Source organism: Plecotus auritus, assembly GCF_963455305.1.
Source record: "Plecotus auritus genome assembly, chromosome: 9".
Taxonomy (NCBI): domain Eukaryota; kingdom Metazoa; phylum Chordata; class Mammalia; order Chiroptera; family Vespertilionidae; genus Plecotus; species Plecotus auritus.
The window spans coordinates 111,564,234-111,582,541 of record NC_137783.1 but is presented as its reverse complement, the minus strand read 5'-3'; the positions used below and the strand labels follow the sequence as shown (position 1 = coordinate 111,582,541).

General features: G+C 43.7%; 1 protein-coding gene across 11 annotated transcripts in view; it reads right to left on the bottom strand.

Annotated features, from left to right (window-relative positions):
- Positions 1-18,308, bottom strand: part of CLPB (ClpB family mitochondrial disaggregase) — a 177,428-nt gene that overhangs the window by 102,739 nt on the left and 56,381 nt on the right. For 10 of the 11 annotated variants that reach the window (XR_013961662.1, XM_080688674.1, XM_080688678.1 and 7 more), the window contains one exon: positions 14,579-14,682. Coding sequence is in view for 10 of the 11 variants with exons in the window: in XM_080688674.1 (XP_080544800.1) it covers positions 14,579-14,682 (104 nt within the window). In the remaining variant the exon portion in view is untranslated. Of the gene's footprint in view, positions 1-7,917; positions 8,008-14,578; positions 14,683-18,308 lie in introns of all 11 variants that reach the window. The other variant, XM_080688673.1, reaches the window with a different exon arrangement.

Genomic DNA, 18,308 nt, shown 5'->3' with positions numbered 1-18,308 from the left:
ATTGTGCTAGGAACTTCACAACTATTTTCCTCAGAAGAACCATACATGTCATTATTTCTATTAATGGAGAAACCAGGACTTGGAGAGGTTATGCAGCTTGTCTCAGGTCACATCAGTAGTTAATGACAGAGCTGGTCTGTTCAACCCAAGGCTTGTACTCTTTTTTCTATATGGCCTCAATATTCCTTCCTTTTATTTATCTACTAGTGGCCCAGTGCATGAAATTCATGCACATAAAAAGGGAATTAATTAGAAGAAATATATTAATATTGCTATTTGCCCTTTCTCTAAGAAAATTAGTAAAATGTATATAAAATCTCCCTTCTGTCAGAGTCTGGGGCACACCGTGGGACCTAGAGTCAAGTCCCTGCCCACCCCCTGCACGCACTTCAAAAACGCAGGAGATCCAGACCCAGCCGGCCCCACCCCCATTGGGTGAGACCCAGTTATGGCCGGTCCCAACCCCATCAAGTCCCTTCAGGCAGGGGGCGCAGCCTCTGGTCCCCCAGCCTGGCGTCAGGGCGGTGGGCGCAGCCTCTGATCCCCCGGCCAGGCGCCGGGGCGGGGGGTGCGGCCTGAGGTCCCCCAGCCCAGCTCTGGGGCAGGGGGCGCGGCCTGAGGTCTCCCAGCCTGGCACCGGGGGCACGGCCTGAGGTCCCCCGTCAAGCACAGCCTGCCCCCGCAGCCTCACATCAGTGCTGAACTGGATACACGCAGGCAGTGTCACATTCCTAGCCAGGGATGCAGGCAGGCAGCTTCACCTCAGCGCTGGGCAGGGACACACACAGACAGCGTGATGTTAGTGCTGGGGGTGGAAGTCCCTGCCCACAGACTGGTCGTGACTGGGACACTGTAATGGACAAATTAGCATATTACCTCTTTATATGTATAGATGTTTTACCCAACATTTACAATTCAAGCAGCCTGACTTTCACTGATCTCCCTTTTCTGTATATATCCAAGTAATGTGTAGTCTACATCAAATTAGTTAACATTTTCTTTTACATAGTCTTAAGTGTTCTCAGATTGCTTCATGTGTATACTCTTGAACATGGCAGGTGCTCAATAACTACTTTAGTGAATGGTTGTTAAGCTGTCTCCCCAAGCAGAAAACAGGTTCTAGAAGGATAGATACTGTGTCTTACAGATCTCCTTATCCTTCATACAGAGAAGGCACTTGTGGTCAAGTAGGCTGGCCTATGGCTGGAAGACCAGACCTTGCTTGAAAACGGTTCTCACAGACACCATGCTCTCTTGCCAATGGACTGGAAGGTTTCTCCTTAAGAAGAGGACCCTGCCAGGGAGGATCCAAGATGGCGGCGTAGGTAAACACCTAAACTGCTGCCTCGCACAACAATTTCAAAACTACAACTAAAAGACAAAACGTCTATCACCCAGAACCACGGGAAAGCTGGCTGAGTGGAAGTTCTACAACTAGAAGGAAAGAGCAAACAGCATTGAGGGGTGCACAAGCGCGGAAAAGCTGAGGTACGGAGGCGCGCGAATCGGGAGCACTGCTGTTTTCAACCCGAAGGGAGATAAGCTCCCGATTACTCCGAACTCCAGTTTCTGGGGAGACGCAGGGGACCCAAACTCCTACGGGGAGAAGCTGGACTGTCTGCCGTGGGGTCGGAAAGTGAGGGAGGCTTGCTTGCAGGGCTGCGCGCAGGAATAATTGTTTACTGTGCTGGGGCACCGGACGGACGCGGGGACACAGTCGGAGCCACAGAGCCGGCTTCTGGCAGCCATTGCTGTTTGCCACGCCCTAGCCTAGTGATGCCCTGAGACCCCGCCCTGCACAATCTACAAACCCACCCAAGCACCAAGCAGCGCTTTAGCATATGAATGGTCTGCCCTATCACAGCTTAACCTAGCAAACTTGCAGCCCGGGTCAGACAGCTCCAAAACCTCCAAACCCCAAGCAAAGAGGAGAAAACTGTAGTTCTTGCTGTAGTGCCTGCTGGGTGGCCTCAGACAGTAGCTGACCTGCACCCCATTGGAGATCCAGAAGCCAGTATACCTAGTGGTCAGTGTGAGACACCAGATTTCAACTCCTCACATCCATAAGTGACACATTCAAGAGGCAGACTCAGTGAGCACCAAAGCCCCACTGAAACAAGTCCTGCACCATAAGCGTGTCTCCAGCACAGCAGTTCTTCCATTATAGACACAGTGGGTCCTCACAGTCAATTGGCCTGGAGGTCAATTCCTCCCAGTGTACCAACAGCAATCAAGTCTTAACTACACCAAGACTTTGCACTCAGCCCACAAAGGGGTGTACCAAAGGCGTCCACCTCAGGTGATTGGGGAGGCTGAGCTACTGGCCCCTATAGGTCACCTACCACACAAAGCCACTCCATCAACACAAGGAAGTAGCAAAATGCGGAGACCAAGGAACATGTCACGAATGAGAGAAATGGAGGAAAGCAAACTACTAGACGACATAGAGTTCAGAACCACATTTATAAGGTTACTCAAGAATCTTCTAAAAACCGCTGAGGAACTTAGTGAGACCTTTAAGGATCTTAATGAGAATACCAAAAAAATGGAAAAGGACCAGTCAGAAATTAAGCATACACTGTCTGAAATAAAGAATATACAGAAACTCAACTGTAGATCAATGTACCCCAAGAATCAAACCAAAGATCTGAAATATGAGGAAACAAAAAAGACCCAACCAGAAAAACAAAAAGAAAAAATCCAAAAATATGAAGATAGTGTAAGGAGCCTCTGGGACAACTTTAAGCGTACCAACATCCAAATTTTGGGGGTGCCAGAAGAAGAGAGAGAGCAAAATATTGAAAACCTATTAGAAGAAATAATGACAGAAAACTTTCCCTACCTGGTGAAAGAAATAGACTTACAAGTTCAGGAAGCACACAGAACCCCATACAAGAGGAACCCAAAGAGGACCACACCAAGACACATCATAATTAAAATGCCAAGGGCAAAAGACAAAGAGAGAATCTTGAAAGCAGCAAGAGAAAAACGGTTAGTTACCTACAAGGGAGCACCCATACGACTGTCAGCTGATTTCTCGGCAGAAACTATGCAGGCCAGAAGGGAGTGGCAAGAAATATTCAAAGTGATGAACAGCAAGAACCTACAACCAAGATTACTCTACCCAGCAAAGCTATCATTCAGAGTTGAAGGTCAGATAAAGAGCTTCACAGACAAGAAAAAGCTAAAGGAGTTCATCACCACCAAACCAGGATTACATGAAATGCTGAAGGGTGTTCTTTAAGAAGAGGAAGAAGAAGAAAAAGGTAAAGATAAAAATTATGAACAACAAAGTGACATCAAATACATACCTACCAACAAGTGAATCTAAAAATCAAGTGAATAAAAAATCTGAAGAACAGAATGGACTGGTGAATATAATAGAATCAGGGACATAGAAAGGGAGTGGACTGACAATTCTCAGGGGGGAGGGGGTGTGAGGGGTGCGGGAAGAGATTGGACAAAAAGCTTACACCTATGGATGAAGACAGTGGCGGGGGGTAAGGGCATGGGGTGGGGTGGGGAATCAGGTGGAGGGAAGCTATGGGGGAAAAAAAGAGGAACACCTGTAATAATCTGAACAATAAAGATTTATTAAAAGAAAAAAAAAAGACATCAAATAAAAAAATAAAAAAATAAAAAAAAAAAGAAGAGGACCCTGCTCACCTCATTATCACCTTATCATAATGTAGAATGGGAGGTGGCACACTATGATAAGGTAATAATGAGGTGGCATAGTAGGAGCACAGAAAAGATTTGATGCGTTGAAGAGAAGACTGGGTCAACACTTACTCCAGTGGAGATACAAGTACAGCCTTCTCAAAAGAACCCCAAGCCCGTCTTCTCTCGTTCCCATGAAAGGGAAGGAGGAGAGCAGAAGACTGACCTAGAATTTTAAGGGACAGGCTGTTGACCCTGCCTGTGGTCCTGGCATCCTCACTGACCCAGAACCCTCCTTTGACCACAGACCTAGGAGGAGCTTTCCAGAACTCATGTTTCACCTTCACACCATCAAATGCAAAGATGTTCAAATTTCTAATTGTCTTACAATTGCAATTTTATAGTTTGTTTGAATCAGGATCTAAATCAATTCACAAATTGCTATTGATATGTCTCAGAGATGGTAAAAATATGCCCTGGCCAGTGTGGCTCAGAAAAGTTGTGGGTTTGATTTCTAGTCTGGACACATACACAGGTTGTGGGTTTGATCCCTGGGGGTGTGTACAAGAGGTAACTGATCAATGTGTCTCTCTCACATCAATGTTTCTCTCTCTCTCCCCCGTCCCTTCCACTCTCTCTAAAAATCAATGGAAAACAATATCCTCAAGTGAGGATTAACAATATATATAGCCAAGCTAGTGTTGTTCAGTGGTTGAGCATGGACCCATTAACCAGGAGGTCACAGTTTGATTCCCCGTCAGGGCACATGTCTTGGTTGCAGGCTCAACCCTCAGTAAGGGGCATGTGGGAGGCAGCTGATCAATGATTCTCCATCATTGATGTTTCTATCTCTCTCTCCCTTCCTCTTGAAAAAACAAACAAACAAACAAACAAACAAACAAACAAACACATTCACACACACACACACACACACACACATATGGGAGGTGGGGAGTATAGCGGAAACAACATTGGCCATGTGTTAATTGTTGAAGGGAACTGATGGTACATGGGAATTCTTTTACACCATTCTGACTACTTTTTAAAAAATCCAAAGATAAGGCAAAGTGTTACTCTATTATCTATAGACCCATCAACACTCCATTTGAACTTCTTTTACTTCCTACCTCTCCTAACAGAGAGGTAACATGCTAGAATTGCCTTTGATATGTCCTATAATTACTCTAAGCTCACATTTTCTTCACTATCCCTGCTCCAGTGCTGCCTACCCGCCCCCCCCCACCCCGCCCCATCCAAAGCAGTATTATTTCCGCTACAGGGATCCTCTAGGCAGGGCTGGCAACAAGAGGAAGGAGCCTGCTCTCTTTGCCTCTCAGCCGGCTCTGTTACTTGGTTGGCCAAACTAGGTCCCTCTGTGCTTCCTTCTGTACACCTGCTTACCTCTCCTTCTGCCTTTTCTTCAAGATGTTAAAAACTTACAATAAAAAACAAATACAAAATGCTGTAATTAATAGCCAATTCCAAGCCAACCCAGCATCTTTACTAATAAACCTCAACACTTGCAAAAAGAACAATAAATTCTGTCCCTCTCTGGTTCTGAGGTGGTCTCTTTTATACACTCTGTGTGTGTATATATATGTATGTGGTAAGTGTGTCTACATATATATTTATTTTCCTTTATTTCCCATCCAGGGAGGGGCAGAATAATGAACTGCGTGCGTCAGGGAAGATGAATCTGAGATACTAGGGAGCAGTGCAGTAAAAAGATTAAAGTGTTATTATTGTTGGGTTTTTTTCCCCCATGGTCCATTGTGACAGCTCGACCGTCATCTGTAAAAAATGTCTCAGCGAGAGATAATCATCGGAAACTCAATAAAGCGTCAGGGGGAGCCTCAGCCCCCATCAATCATTGGGTGCCTGGAAAATTTCAGCCCTCTGTCTCCCTTCCTGCTATCCATATAAATGTCTCTAATATATTTTGTGTGGTATGTGGGACCCATCCTTGATTTGGAACTTTTGATGAAAAAATATTTATACACAAAATATGTAAATCAGTTAAAAATCACAAGACTAGTTCTTTGCTACCCCATCCCACATTTCCTTATTTTTATAAATGCATCAAATTTATTCTTTTTAATAAAACATGTCAACTAGTCTATTTCCCTCTCCTAGTCAAATATACAGGTTTGGAGGGCTAGAAGGATGAACACAATTAACCTACTCACTGATACACTTAATCTTGTAGTTGGCCAAAAGGCCTGATGGATTGACAGTATTCATCTTGGTGACTCTCTAGTGGACAGCACTGCTGAGAAATGACGTGTAGAACCACGGCCCTGGAGGTGCAACAAGGCTATGACAATGATGAGGAAGAGTCAGGGACATTATAAAAAATAATAACTTGCCCAAACAGCTTTTGGCCTCGCAGATACCCAAGCTTTCTAAGACATTGGACAAGCCGGACGTTCTGAGCTGACTACGTATGAGGGGGTGGGGGCAGGGAAGTAAGAACAGACTGATATGGTTGCTGGAGACAAGAGCAGGAGACAGTTCTGCTAGTGTTTGATATTATCTCTGGGCCTCAGTGTCCTTTAGTACCTACAATGTAAGGTTGTAGCACATAGTATTACTAAACGTTGCTGCTGCTGCTGCTAAAGCTATTATCATCATCGTCACCATTCTCCACCCTGGAAGGAATCAGTTCCCATGGTGCCCTATCCTATAGGACCTTCAAGGCTCCTCTCTATCTAAAGGACACAAAGTCTAACCAGGGGTCCTCAAACTACGTCCCGCGGGCCACATGCGGCCCGCCGACATTTATCCGGCCCACCGGGTGCAGCTGCCTGTCCTACTTAGCAGCCAACTTGTCCCGGGCCCGCAGTGTGCATAGGAATTTGTTCATAGTTGGTTTTTTTTAAACTATAGTCCGGCCCTCCAACGGTCTGAGGGACAGTGAACTGGCCCCCTGTTTAAAAAGTTTGAGGACCCCTCTAAGCATTCAATCTGGTCCCAGTTTACTAACTGCTCATTACTCTCTAAAATGAATCTTTTGCTGTGTGGATGCTTCACCCTAACAAGTTCACTTGCTGGCCTGAAACCTATTTTTTCTGTTTCCTGCCTTTGAATGTTTTGGACATTCACACCTCTTCTCTGGTCACACCCAACTGTACCCACCTACAGGCTCTCCATAAAACCTTCTTATACTTCAAGGCTCAAATACCGTTTTATTTTCTTGACTGCTTCAGCCAGATATTGTCTTCTCTGAATTCTAGTAGTTCTTGTTATCTGTACCTCTGACTGGATCCTTGCTGAATAATGTCTTGGTCATGTCATTAATCTTAATTATTATTAATCACTATTCTTGCTAGCACCTTACATCTGCATGTTACTTGGTATTTTCTCAAATTCTTTCATAAGTACTTCAATTTGATCTTTACAATAAACCTGTGGTATAGGAAATATTCTTTACAGATGAGATAATTAAGGTTCAGATGATAAAGAGAATTACCCAAGGTCACACAGTCAGGTGATGAACAGCCATTCCTTGGACTCTAAATAATGTTTGCCTCTTTCTGAATAATAGCTTGTTACCACTGAAAAGCATTTGGAAGGCTGTGCCAAAGACTCTGAAGTTCTCATGAAGTTCCATGAGTGTGTGATAAGAATAATGATGATGATGTAAAAACAGAAATTTACATTGATTCCCTCTATGCTCTGGTTTTAGGCTAGGCATAAATATACTATCTCTAACTTTCCCAACAATCTTTATTTTACAAATAAGGAGACAGAGCCTCTGAGAGGTGCAGAAAATTGCTCCAGGTTCGCAGCTATTGTGTTCTATACGCCCATATATAAGCTTCTCTAGGAGTGAAGCTTAAATGGCAAAATAAGGTCTCTTCCAGGGAAGACAAAGTACAGATGAGTTTTTAAAGCTTTTCAAGCACAAGGACACAATTAACATCTGTAGTCTAGTTCATACTACTCAAAGAGTGGGGGCCTGTTAGAAATGCAAAACCTCAGGTACCACCCCAGACCTACTAAATCAGAATTTCTGGGCGTTTGGCCCAGGAATCTGTTTTAACAAGCTCTCTAGATGACTTATTTTCTTGGAAGCCTTATTATTCCCATCTGAGTTTGTACTCTCCCAGGGTATACATTCTCTCTGCTGTGACTGAATAGGGCTGGGCACGCAGTGGGTGCTGGGTGGTTAACTTATACTAAATAGATGAGCTAGAATGAGACCACTCCTTGGCATGTCCTGAGAGGGGGATAAATATTAGAGAGCAGTTCCATTACCGCCAGTGGGGACTCCTAGCCATCTCCTGAATTCCAGGGTACTTGTCCACTGGTTTGTGATGCTCCAGCTTGCACAGTCCTGTCCCCCATCTAAAGACATAGAGATGGGAGGTCAGCCACAGCAGTGAGGACCTCTAGCCCCTGGAGCTATGGGAAGGAGGCCACCTGGCTGATAGGGATGACTTATGGCAGGTCCAGCCTGGAAAGCCAGGCCCTCTAACCCAGAAGGGCCCTATGCCAACCCAGTTTCTGTACAACTCATCTTTATTCAGCTGCCACTTGAAGCTGAGAAGAGAATCTGATTTATAGTCTGCTCTGGCCACGTTTCTGCCGTGTTTTATTGTTTTAATTGTACATATGAGAGGCACTCAGAGTGCTCGCTTGCATTTCTGACAGCCCCAGACACCCAATGTTTATAACAGTTACTTACAAGCAGCCAGCGGCATCCCTGGCTGGGCTACTTGTTTTCTGTTACCACTAATTTACTGCCTCCTCTACCTGAGGATTGTGTTCCACCACCCATCAGCCAGCCACAAGTGGAACTCTCCTGAAGTGGGCATGCGTGGGGCTCAGGCACTGAGTGGAATGAGGTCAAGATCAAGGAATGAGTTGGTAAAGCAGCAGCTGTGATCTCCATGCTCCCCTCCATGTGTCCCCTCTGTGTGCCTTTGCTCAAGCTGTGTCACCCGCTTAGCATCTTCTTTTTCCCCCTCCTCATCACCTTCCAAAGTCCAGGTCAAATCCCACTACTTTTAAGTACATTACTTGCTCTGAAGATGAGCCTAGAGTTTCTAAAATCCTAAAATCACATGGCTGACATGGACCTTGGAGGCCATATAACCCAATGTTTCAGGGCAAGAATACCCTCTATAGAATCCCTGATGGACAGACATCTAGCCTCTGTCAGTGCCCCCTTGAGTGGTGAGCTGCTCAGTACCACTAAGGCAGGTAGTGAGCCTGCAATACACTGAGCCAAAACTACCTCCATAAAGAAATTCTTCATCAAAGGTCTTTATGCTTTATATGTGATTATTTCTAGTCATCTTAATAATCCTACAACATAGGTATTGTTATTCCTATGATACAAATGAGATATCTGAAATCCTCTTGCTGAAGATCACATAGCTAGGGACAGCTTAGATGACTGCCTGGCACCAAAGCCCGACCTTTCTCCAGAACACCACTGTGCCTCTGAATATACCACTTTGAGGGCTGGAGAAAGGAACAGAACAGCCAGGCCAACAAGATTTCTATGCCAAAGAGTTCTGCATTGCCTACACCAGCAAACCTACCCAGAAACATGAATACTGACAGGGTGGAAGATACTGTGATATGCCCAGCTGAGCATTGCTCCTTATTAAAGAGCAATGGCCATATGTAAAACAGGAGAAGCATTTCACAAGGAATGGGGCAATCAGTTACAAAGTCTCAGCAAAGAGGGCATATGAGTTTCTTTTCTCTCCAGGCTATACCTATTCTGAACAGGCAGAACAGATATTGAGCCTCTTTGAGATAATATAAGACAACTTCTTCAATGCCCTTTGGTCCCCTTATCTGGGGACCAAATATCTTTCCTCTTCACACCTTAAATGTTGGTCCCCTGAGTGACTGACTTCTTTCCTTAGGCAGTTTCAATCACATCCATTGTTTTAACTCTCCAGCAAATGCCAGTGACTCCTAAATCCCTATCTTCTGCCAGACTTCTCTAAACTCCAGATCCACTCATCCAACTGTTTACCCAAATCAGAAGCTGAGGTGTCACCATGGAGGCTTCCTTTTCCATCAATTCCCACATTCTACCGAGAACTCAACCTCTCCTAATATTTTTCTAAAATCTATTTTTCCATTCCCAAAGATCACTTTTAGAAATCCCCAGAAATGATAGGTGCATTTTGGGGGAGAGGAGCTTAGCTTCTCATCCAATTCTCAAAGGGGTCCATCATCCCATAAAGGTCAAGAGTCACTGCTAATCTCTCTCCTCCAATTCATCACCCATCTAAGTCAGGATGGCCCATCTAAAGTGCAAATGTAAACTGAGCATAACCTGCTTAAAATCCTTTGATGGCAGAAAACAGTATGAGCTTCTTAGAACTGCCTTACAAAATCCTTCCCATGTGGAACCCCAATTTCCTCTCCACTCTTACTTCTTGCTATTCTTCCCAGCAATGTGACAGAGGATTCTACCTGCTGTCACTCACCCACCCCATGTCTCTGCATATGTTGCTCTCTCTGCCTGGCAGGTTCATCCCTCTTTGTCTGCCTGGCAACTTCTGACTCATCCTTAAGGCCCAATTCAAAGTCACTTACCCTGTGACACTTCCCAGACACCAGCCTGCTGTGAGGTAGAGCTAATCACTAACTATATCAGTGCTACCTATATCCTTTGTACATCTACCTTTGCATTTACCACTCTGCACTGTGGTGCCTTGTTTATAAGTCTGTCTTACTTGACTGCAAGCACTACTGAGGGGCTACCATGTAAATTCATTTTTGTATTCCCAGCATTTGGCAGAGTGCCTGATACTCAGTAAATGCATGCTGGATTACAAATAAATAAGACTAATAAGCAATTACAACTGTAGAACACTTTACAATTCACACATCACATATTTATTTCTTGATCTGCACAATATGATATGATAGACAAAGGATATATTATTGGGTTTTAGGGAGGTCTTGCCAAGGTCACAAATTACAACATAAGCACCTCCCTTTAGCAATGAGCACAGGCTGAGGCCCACAGACATATCTACTAGAAATTTGATGGCCTTTGTTACTGACTCTATGCTCCAATAGTGAAAGACTGTCCATTTTTCTTGACCTTGTGATTTTCCTCTGAATTTGCCTAGACACACTCTGGGCAAGGGGCTTACACCTCTTGTTCTACTCTACCCTCCTCCACATTCCCATAAGTCAGGTAACTGCCTGTGAAAAGGTCAGTCTCATCCGAAGAAAAGAGAACAAAAGGATTCTTTTGTTTCTGTCTACTTCATCAAAGAGAATGACCAAAAGCTGGGTACAGTGCCTGCATACAGCAGGCAACCAATAAATATTGGTTAAATGGATGAAAGAATGAAATATCTATAAATGGAAAAAGGAGAGGAAAATATGGCTAAGAAGGAACTATAGGCCCTGAGATAATTCGAAAGGACTATCACTCCACAGAGTCCATGAATTTGGATAGCAGAACACATCCAAACTGACATGCCAGGGAAAATCAGATGAGCTGCCAGAAAACTGAGGTAGGCAAGGGTAGTCGGGAATTTTTTTAGAAAGTGCACAGAGCGGTCAATCTTGTAAGCTACAGAACAATGAGTTATCAATGATTCCTGACAAAATTTCTAGAGTGTTTTTTTTTTTAAACAGTTCTTAAACACGTAAGCACCAGTATGGGTTCCCTAAGGAGGTGACCAGACATTGCCAGAATTACCTAACATCCTCCTGAGAAAGGGTTCCTGGGCAAGAAATATGACAATTGCTAAACATATTTTTATTTTAGCAAGAAATCTGAGAAAATATTTTTAAAATTTTGTGGACATGATAGAGAAATGAAGCTAGAAAAGAATAAAGTTTGGAAGATTTATAGTTGTGAATGTCAAATGATGCTTCAAATTTGTCCTGACCAAATGCTCTATACTTCAATATAGTCCTTATAAACATTTTAATCAAAGACTAGCATGTAAAGTACATGATGGCAGGGAACCTGTCTAACTCAAGTGTCTAAAACAGTGGCTGCTAGGTAGACATGTAATCAATAAAAAATTTTCAGTCGATTGAGTGTCACCCCATGCACCAAGGGGTCACTGGTTCATTCCCAGTCAAGGCAAATGCACGGAATGTGAGCTCGATCCCTGGTGGGGAGTGTGCAGGAGGCAGCTGATTGATGTTTCTATATCTCTCTCCCTCTTCCTTCCTCTCTCTAAAATCAATAAAAACACATTTTTAAAAAATTTTAAACTATTTTTGAATGAACAAATAAGTTCATAGAAAGCCTATTCACTAGGCCCTGGACAGGTGGCTCAGTTGTTTGGAACATCATCCCATACACCAAAAACATTGTGGGTTTGATGATTCCCGGTTAGGGCACATACCTAGATTATGGGTTTGATCCCCAGTCAGGACACGTATGGTCAGGGAGTGTACAGGAGGTAACCAACCGATGTGTGTCTCTCCCTCCCTCTCTCAATGAAATAAATAAAAACATATCCTTGGGTGAGGATTAAAAAAAATTTTTTTAAGGGAAGCCTATTCACTAATTTTGTAGGTCATACAAAATAAGCTAAGATACTTAATTTTTTATCTTTATTTCATGATAGTTATAATAGCCTTTCCCAATATTTTTGTTGTCTATCTATCTATCTATCTACCTACCTACCTACCTAGAATGTAGGCTGGCTAACATGTAAGAGTTGAAAAGATATAGGAGGTTGACCAAAAAAAAAAAAATAAAAGGAAGAAAGAAAAGAGGGAGGAAGGAAGAAATGAAGCAAGCATTGTTCTAGGCACTATTGAGTTAAACAAGATCCCTGCCATCATATATTTTATATGATAGTCTTTGATTCAAATAGAAAGAAGGAAAGGAGGGAAGAAGGGAATGGAGGAAAAGAGGAAGGAAGGAGAAAATACCTAAAACAGGTATACTACAGCCTATGGGTCAAATCCAGCCTATTGCCTATTTTTGTAAATAAAGTTTTTTTGGAACATATCTATGCATATTCAATTATGCATTGTCTATGGCTGCTTCTGCACCACAATGAAGAGCTCACAAAGCTTAAAATGTTTACTATCTGGCTTTTTCCAGAAAAAGTTTGCTGACCACTGATCTAGAATATTGAATGTAGTACCAACCAGGACAGAACTATTAAAGCACAAAAGTACAAAACGAAGACAGAGGGTAGAGATCATGCAACAGCAGAGGTTGGACTAGATGGCTTCACAGCTCTGATATTCTATGAAATAAAAAATGCTTATCGAGCTCTGCTGGGATCCTGAGAACATGTGAGAAGGAACTCAAACAATCCCTTCCATTCTTCCTGGCCCTCCCTCTCAGCAAATGTTCCTCCTTGCTTTTTGGTAAGAGCATCTGAACAGAAGACAGAGCTAAAGCAGGCAGCAAAGCTGTGTCTGAGTGAGAAGACAGCCCATAAGTGGAGTCCCCTCATATCAAACTGCAACTGTAGGGCAAGTTTGGCACTCATGAAATTCTCCTCTGCATGAAACATAAAGTGAACATAATTCCTCCAGTTCAGTCGGGATTCCAAGGAGGCATAGGTCATAGTCTACACATGGAACTGTCAGGTGAGGAGGAAAGAAAAGACATAGGCAGATGAGAGTTCAAAAACCATGCAAAAGGCCAAGATTTAAAGAATATTCAAAAGAACAGCTGAGAGCAGGTTGCAATTATTGCCAAGGACAGGAAAGGCTCTGTGGAGGAACTAGTTGCAGAATGGAGTTTGACAGAAGAAGTGGCATTAGAGAGGTGAAGAGGTGGGGAAGGGCAACTTCACACTTCATCTGGGTAGCAATGCTCTGATGCTCTTGACATTCCCCTCATGCTGCCAATTTGAGAAACTTGCTGGGGCAGCATGACACCTCCGCTTTCTGGACTACCACACCCACATCAGCTCTGACATCTCTTGCTCCCCTTGGCTGAACCTCCCTCCAGGTCAATGTTCTGATCCTTAGGCAGTCAGCATGGATATCTGTCTCCCTGCCATCACTGCCAACCCTAAAGCAGCCACTTGCTCAGCTGCCCTGTTGCTAGAAACAGAGGGATCTCAGCCTCTGCAAGTGGTCCAGGGTAATGGCCAGGCAGGGGGGCCCGTCTAGACAAGCAAAAACTCAAATGTAAAAATATTCATTTCTGACTGCAGCCAAAGCAACCTGCCATTTTCTCGACCTCACTTTGGAAGAGCTACTCACCAGAGACAACACAGACCGACTTGCCCAGGTACCCTCCAATAGACACATGACCAAGCTCTGGTACAGATGCACACTGCTGCTTTCTTCTGAAGAAGTCTAAACAACCACCTACACAACACCCCAGGCAGACACTGATGACTACCCCATTCTATAAGCATAGGCATCAAGGCACAGAGAAGGTCCACTATTTGTCCTGGGTTACACAGTAAGTTGAGGGGCCATTCCCCTCTGGGGGATTGTATTTTACATACAGGAGGAGGCAAAAAGCAGTATTCAGAGTAGTATTGAAGGACTTCTGAGGTTGAGGAAACCAGTAAGGCTGCTTTCTAGTTCTGGGAGAAGGAAAGTCTACAGGAAATAGAGGAAGAACAAATCCACATTCCATGCAGTTGCCTTAATTATTTTATGGAAAACTGCTCCACTGTCCTCTCATCTGAGGTCATACAGGCTGAGGTGCTTTTGGGAAAACACCAGTGGAAGGCTCCCCTCACCCCCATCCCATTCATGAAATCAGGCCTGTAATTTATTCCCCAAGACTTCTGAAGTGACATAAATGATAGAGCCCAAAAGGGCTGTGATAGCCATCTGTTCCAAGAATTTTGGGTTCTCCATGAGTTTCCAGAGGATAAGGGACTTGCAGGCCCTCACTCTGAGTTGCTGGTAAAGCTGGCACAGAGCAAGGCTGCTTGGAAGCCACAGGGAGAACAATGCTCAGAACAGCAGGGTAGCCTGCCCTTACCTTCCAAAGAATGGATTCCCTGCTCCTTGGCAGTCTTGTAAACACTGCTGAAATTGTCTCCAAGGTTTGGGTCAGCACCAGCAGCAAGCAGGACCTGCACCACACTGGAAGAAATCAGAAAGACACAGTGTCAAAAGCAGGAAAGACCCAGGAAGTATGATTCTGAAGCATGTTTGAGGATTAGATTTGCCTCTACTCATGAATGACACAGTGTAAAGAACATTAACTCTGCAAGTATCAAAGGCAGAAATAGAAAAGTTGGCCCTGAAACCTACTAGCTGAGAGACTCTGGACAAGTTATTTAACACCTCTCTAAGGCTCATTTTCTACAACTATAAAAGACAAAGTATTTATTCAACAATTACTTATCCAATGCTATGTTCTAGTCACTGTTCCAGGTGCTAGGCCAGTGGTCGGCTAACTCATTAGTCAACAGAGTGGCAAGCCGCGGCTCACGAGCCGCAGTTTGCCGACCACTGTGCTAGGCTAATGCTGGCTCACTTATTTGCTGAATGGATGAATGAATTTCAGTAATTCAAACACACAGTCCTTGGAAGTAAAAGAACCAGAATCTATCTCCCACATAGCTGAGGTTCTTTCACATCTGATCTAACATGGTCAGGTGAGTCTCCTATGTCTACTTACCATACCTAAAAGGATCTCCTGGTGGGCAACTGTCATAGGTAATTTATTCAGGATATGGATTAAGATCCCAAAGTGAAATGAAAAGGGTCTTTGAGCAACTAAAATCCATGACTAAAACTCATATATTTAATTCATAGCAGAATTTGCCAGGTTCTCACATGGAGACTGATTACTCTTAGTTTACACACAATTTGGATAGGATTGGCATTAGTCTTCCTGTTTCCCAGATTAAAAGCCAAGAAGGCACAAAAGGGTTGTTATAGATAGGTAAACTAACTGAAGGCAGCAAGGAATAATATCTGATAAAGAGGTAGTGTGGTACAGAGTTTAAGAACATAGGCTTTAATATCTGGGACAATCTAAGTAACAACATGAATAATGACAGCAATGGATTACAACCCACTGAGTAAAATAAGATTCCAGGAGTCCGTATTGAAAATAATAAGTCAAAGGGGGAGAAGGGAAAACTCTTCCTTACTGTAGTAAGTAATAAATGTAGAAGGAAGGATAAAATTAGAAAATCATCATTTTGCAATGTCATAATTATCAGGGATAACAAGAGTATCTAGTTCACATGGCTGTGTTAATGTACGTAAAGTGCTTAGAATAGTGACTGACATATAATAAGTGCTCAACAAATGTTAGTTATTACTTCTATGTACCTGACCTTGTGGTTAAGCTGTGGGGAAATCAAGAGAAGTATGAACTAAGACACTTAAATTGGGAAGACAGTATGCCATTTTATAATAAGCATAGAGAGACTTGGGTTCAAATCAAAGCTCTATCATTTACTGACTATGGTTTTAGACAACTTAGTACACCTCTGAAGACCCCATTTCCTTACCAGAATAATAGAGATAATGATGCCTCCCTTATAGGTTGAGATAAGTATGTAAAACTCCATGGTGCCTAGCACATAGGAGTTGCACAAATATGAGCTCTCATCCCTTTGTTCATATAATCCTAGTGATAATAACATGAGTTTGGGCCAAAGTACACAGCAGATTGTACTTGACCAGCCCCAGGATTCATGCTGATATAGCCCCATATTAAGAAGGCAGCTCTTCTATATTCTGTACAAGTTAGCTTGCTTTAAAGTCTAAGACAGAAGGGTTTGTCGATCTAAACTCAAAGGGACATAATTTGGTTAATCTCAGCTGTTGTATCCAATCACTGTTCAATCACACCCCCTTCCATGGCAGGCTGTCCCTCCAGGCAGCTAGTGTCACTAACTGTGCTACATGGGCCTCTTCAGGTTCATGAGTATTGATTCTATCTGTCCAATTTGCAGGCTGCAAGACGTGTCCAAGCAACCAAGTATGCTGTCCTTGGCCCTGGAGGGCAGACAATGGTCTGGCAGGATGAGGAGAGGAGAGTGACTAGACTCAGCCCTGGGGCTGCTAACACAATCAAAGGGAATGGGCAATTCACTTCACAAACTTGAAGGCCAAAAAGAGTAAGCATCTAAGCTAGTAACTCATTCTACAACCTCACAGAAGATTCCTTTCACTTTTAATAAAACTCAAAAGACAGCAGACCCACTGTGGGATATAGCTAGGACTAATGGAACTGTGGCTGCTCAGTGGCCTACAGTGGCACCAAACACCTTGCCATATGGCTAGTAGTTAACAGCCATCACATACATCCAACCCAGAGCTCCACAGGGATCAGGCCATTCTTGGAGAAGCCAGACTAGTCAGGCTGGAGGGCTACATGACTATAATGAGCTTTGGTGACCAAAAGAACTTCATGGACCTGTGGGCTGCAACAGGGCAGAAACAGAGTAGGAAACTAGCCAGGTGAAAGCTAAGGCAAGGCTGGCAGTGCCAAGAATTTCATAGTCAAAATAGAACCAAGGGGACAGAGACGAGGCAGCAGAGATGTGATTCAGAGAGTCAGAAGCCAAGTCAGATGGCAAGGACTGGAGACTGAGGCAAAAATAGTAAACCACAAAGTAAGGAACCAGAAACCAAGGAATACACTGGTACCATAGGGCAAGGCAAACAAAGCAGTAACCTGGAGCAGTAGTGAGGAGACTGGAAATGAAGTGATTTCTGCCTCTTTGACATTTTTTGCCGAAGTAGAAACAAATCCCCAAATTTAGAATTGCTTTTGGGAGAAGGTGAATTCCATGAGGCGATGAGCTGGCCCACCTGGATGAGAAGAGGAGTACAGGGTCAGCCATAAAATTAGAATCTGACAGCACAGAGGGAGGCAGGCACTGCTATTCAAGGTGATTCACCAGAGGACAACTGCAGCCTCCCCTCTGTTCTGGTGCTGGCATACGGGCTGACATTTTGTAGTTTAGGCATTATGCCTTAAATTGAAGTAGCTGGTACCAAATGGGCTATGGTATATAAGCTAGGCCTTCATAGTTTTAACAGCTGGATTAAAGGGGGCAGAGGACACCATGAACACATCTCCACTCAAAGGAACTATACTGACTACTCCAGGTATTCACTGAGCAAAGGCTTAAGAATATTTCTTCCAGCCAGCTCTGGTGTTCTGTGAAAAGATGCCTACCAATGCCAATATCAACCTCAAAGACTAGAGATAATATCCAGATGCACTATTTCCCTTACTAACTGGAGAAAAAAAAATGTTTAGAGTAGCCCAAGAGAATGGGGGTTTGTCCTTTAGTGATTTGGCTCTAGCACCAGTGCTTGCCTTCATGTGGCCATCGGAATCTGTTCTCTTCTTATCTCCCCATGAGTGAATTGACGCACCAAAAGGACTGAGCCTTGCAAACAACATTGAAGGTGAAGTTTGTGGGTAGATAGCACCAAGCTGACAGGCTCGCAGAGGAGCAGCAACAGGACAAAGCTAGCTGTGCTGGAGCTGGGGACAGGCAAGCAGGAGAATGCAGGTCCAGAGAGCCCAAGACCTCAGCAAGTTACACGTGTGAGTAGGATCGCTAAGCTTTGATTCTAGGCTGAGAGCTATTTTCTCTCTGCCTTATTTCTTACTGCCTGATGGTACAAGTATATATTTTCTCAAGGGTATAGTGTATGGCTAAGTAAGAGGAAGACAGTAGTCTAATAATGAAAGCTGACATTTGTATATACTTCTTATATGCCGGGTGCTA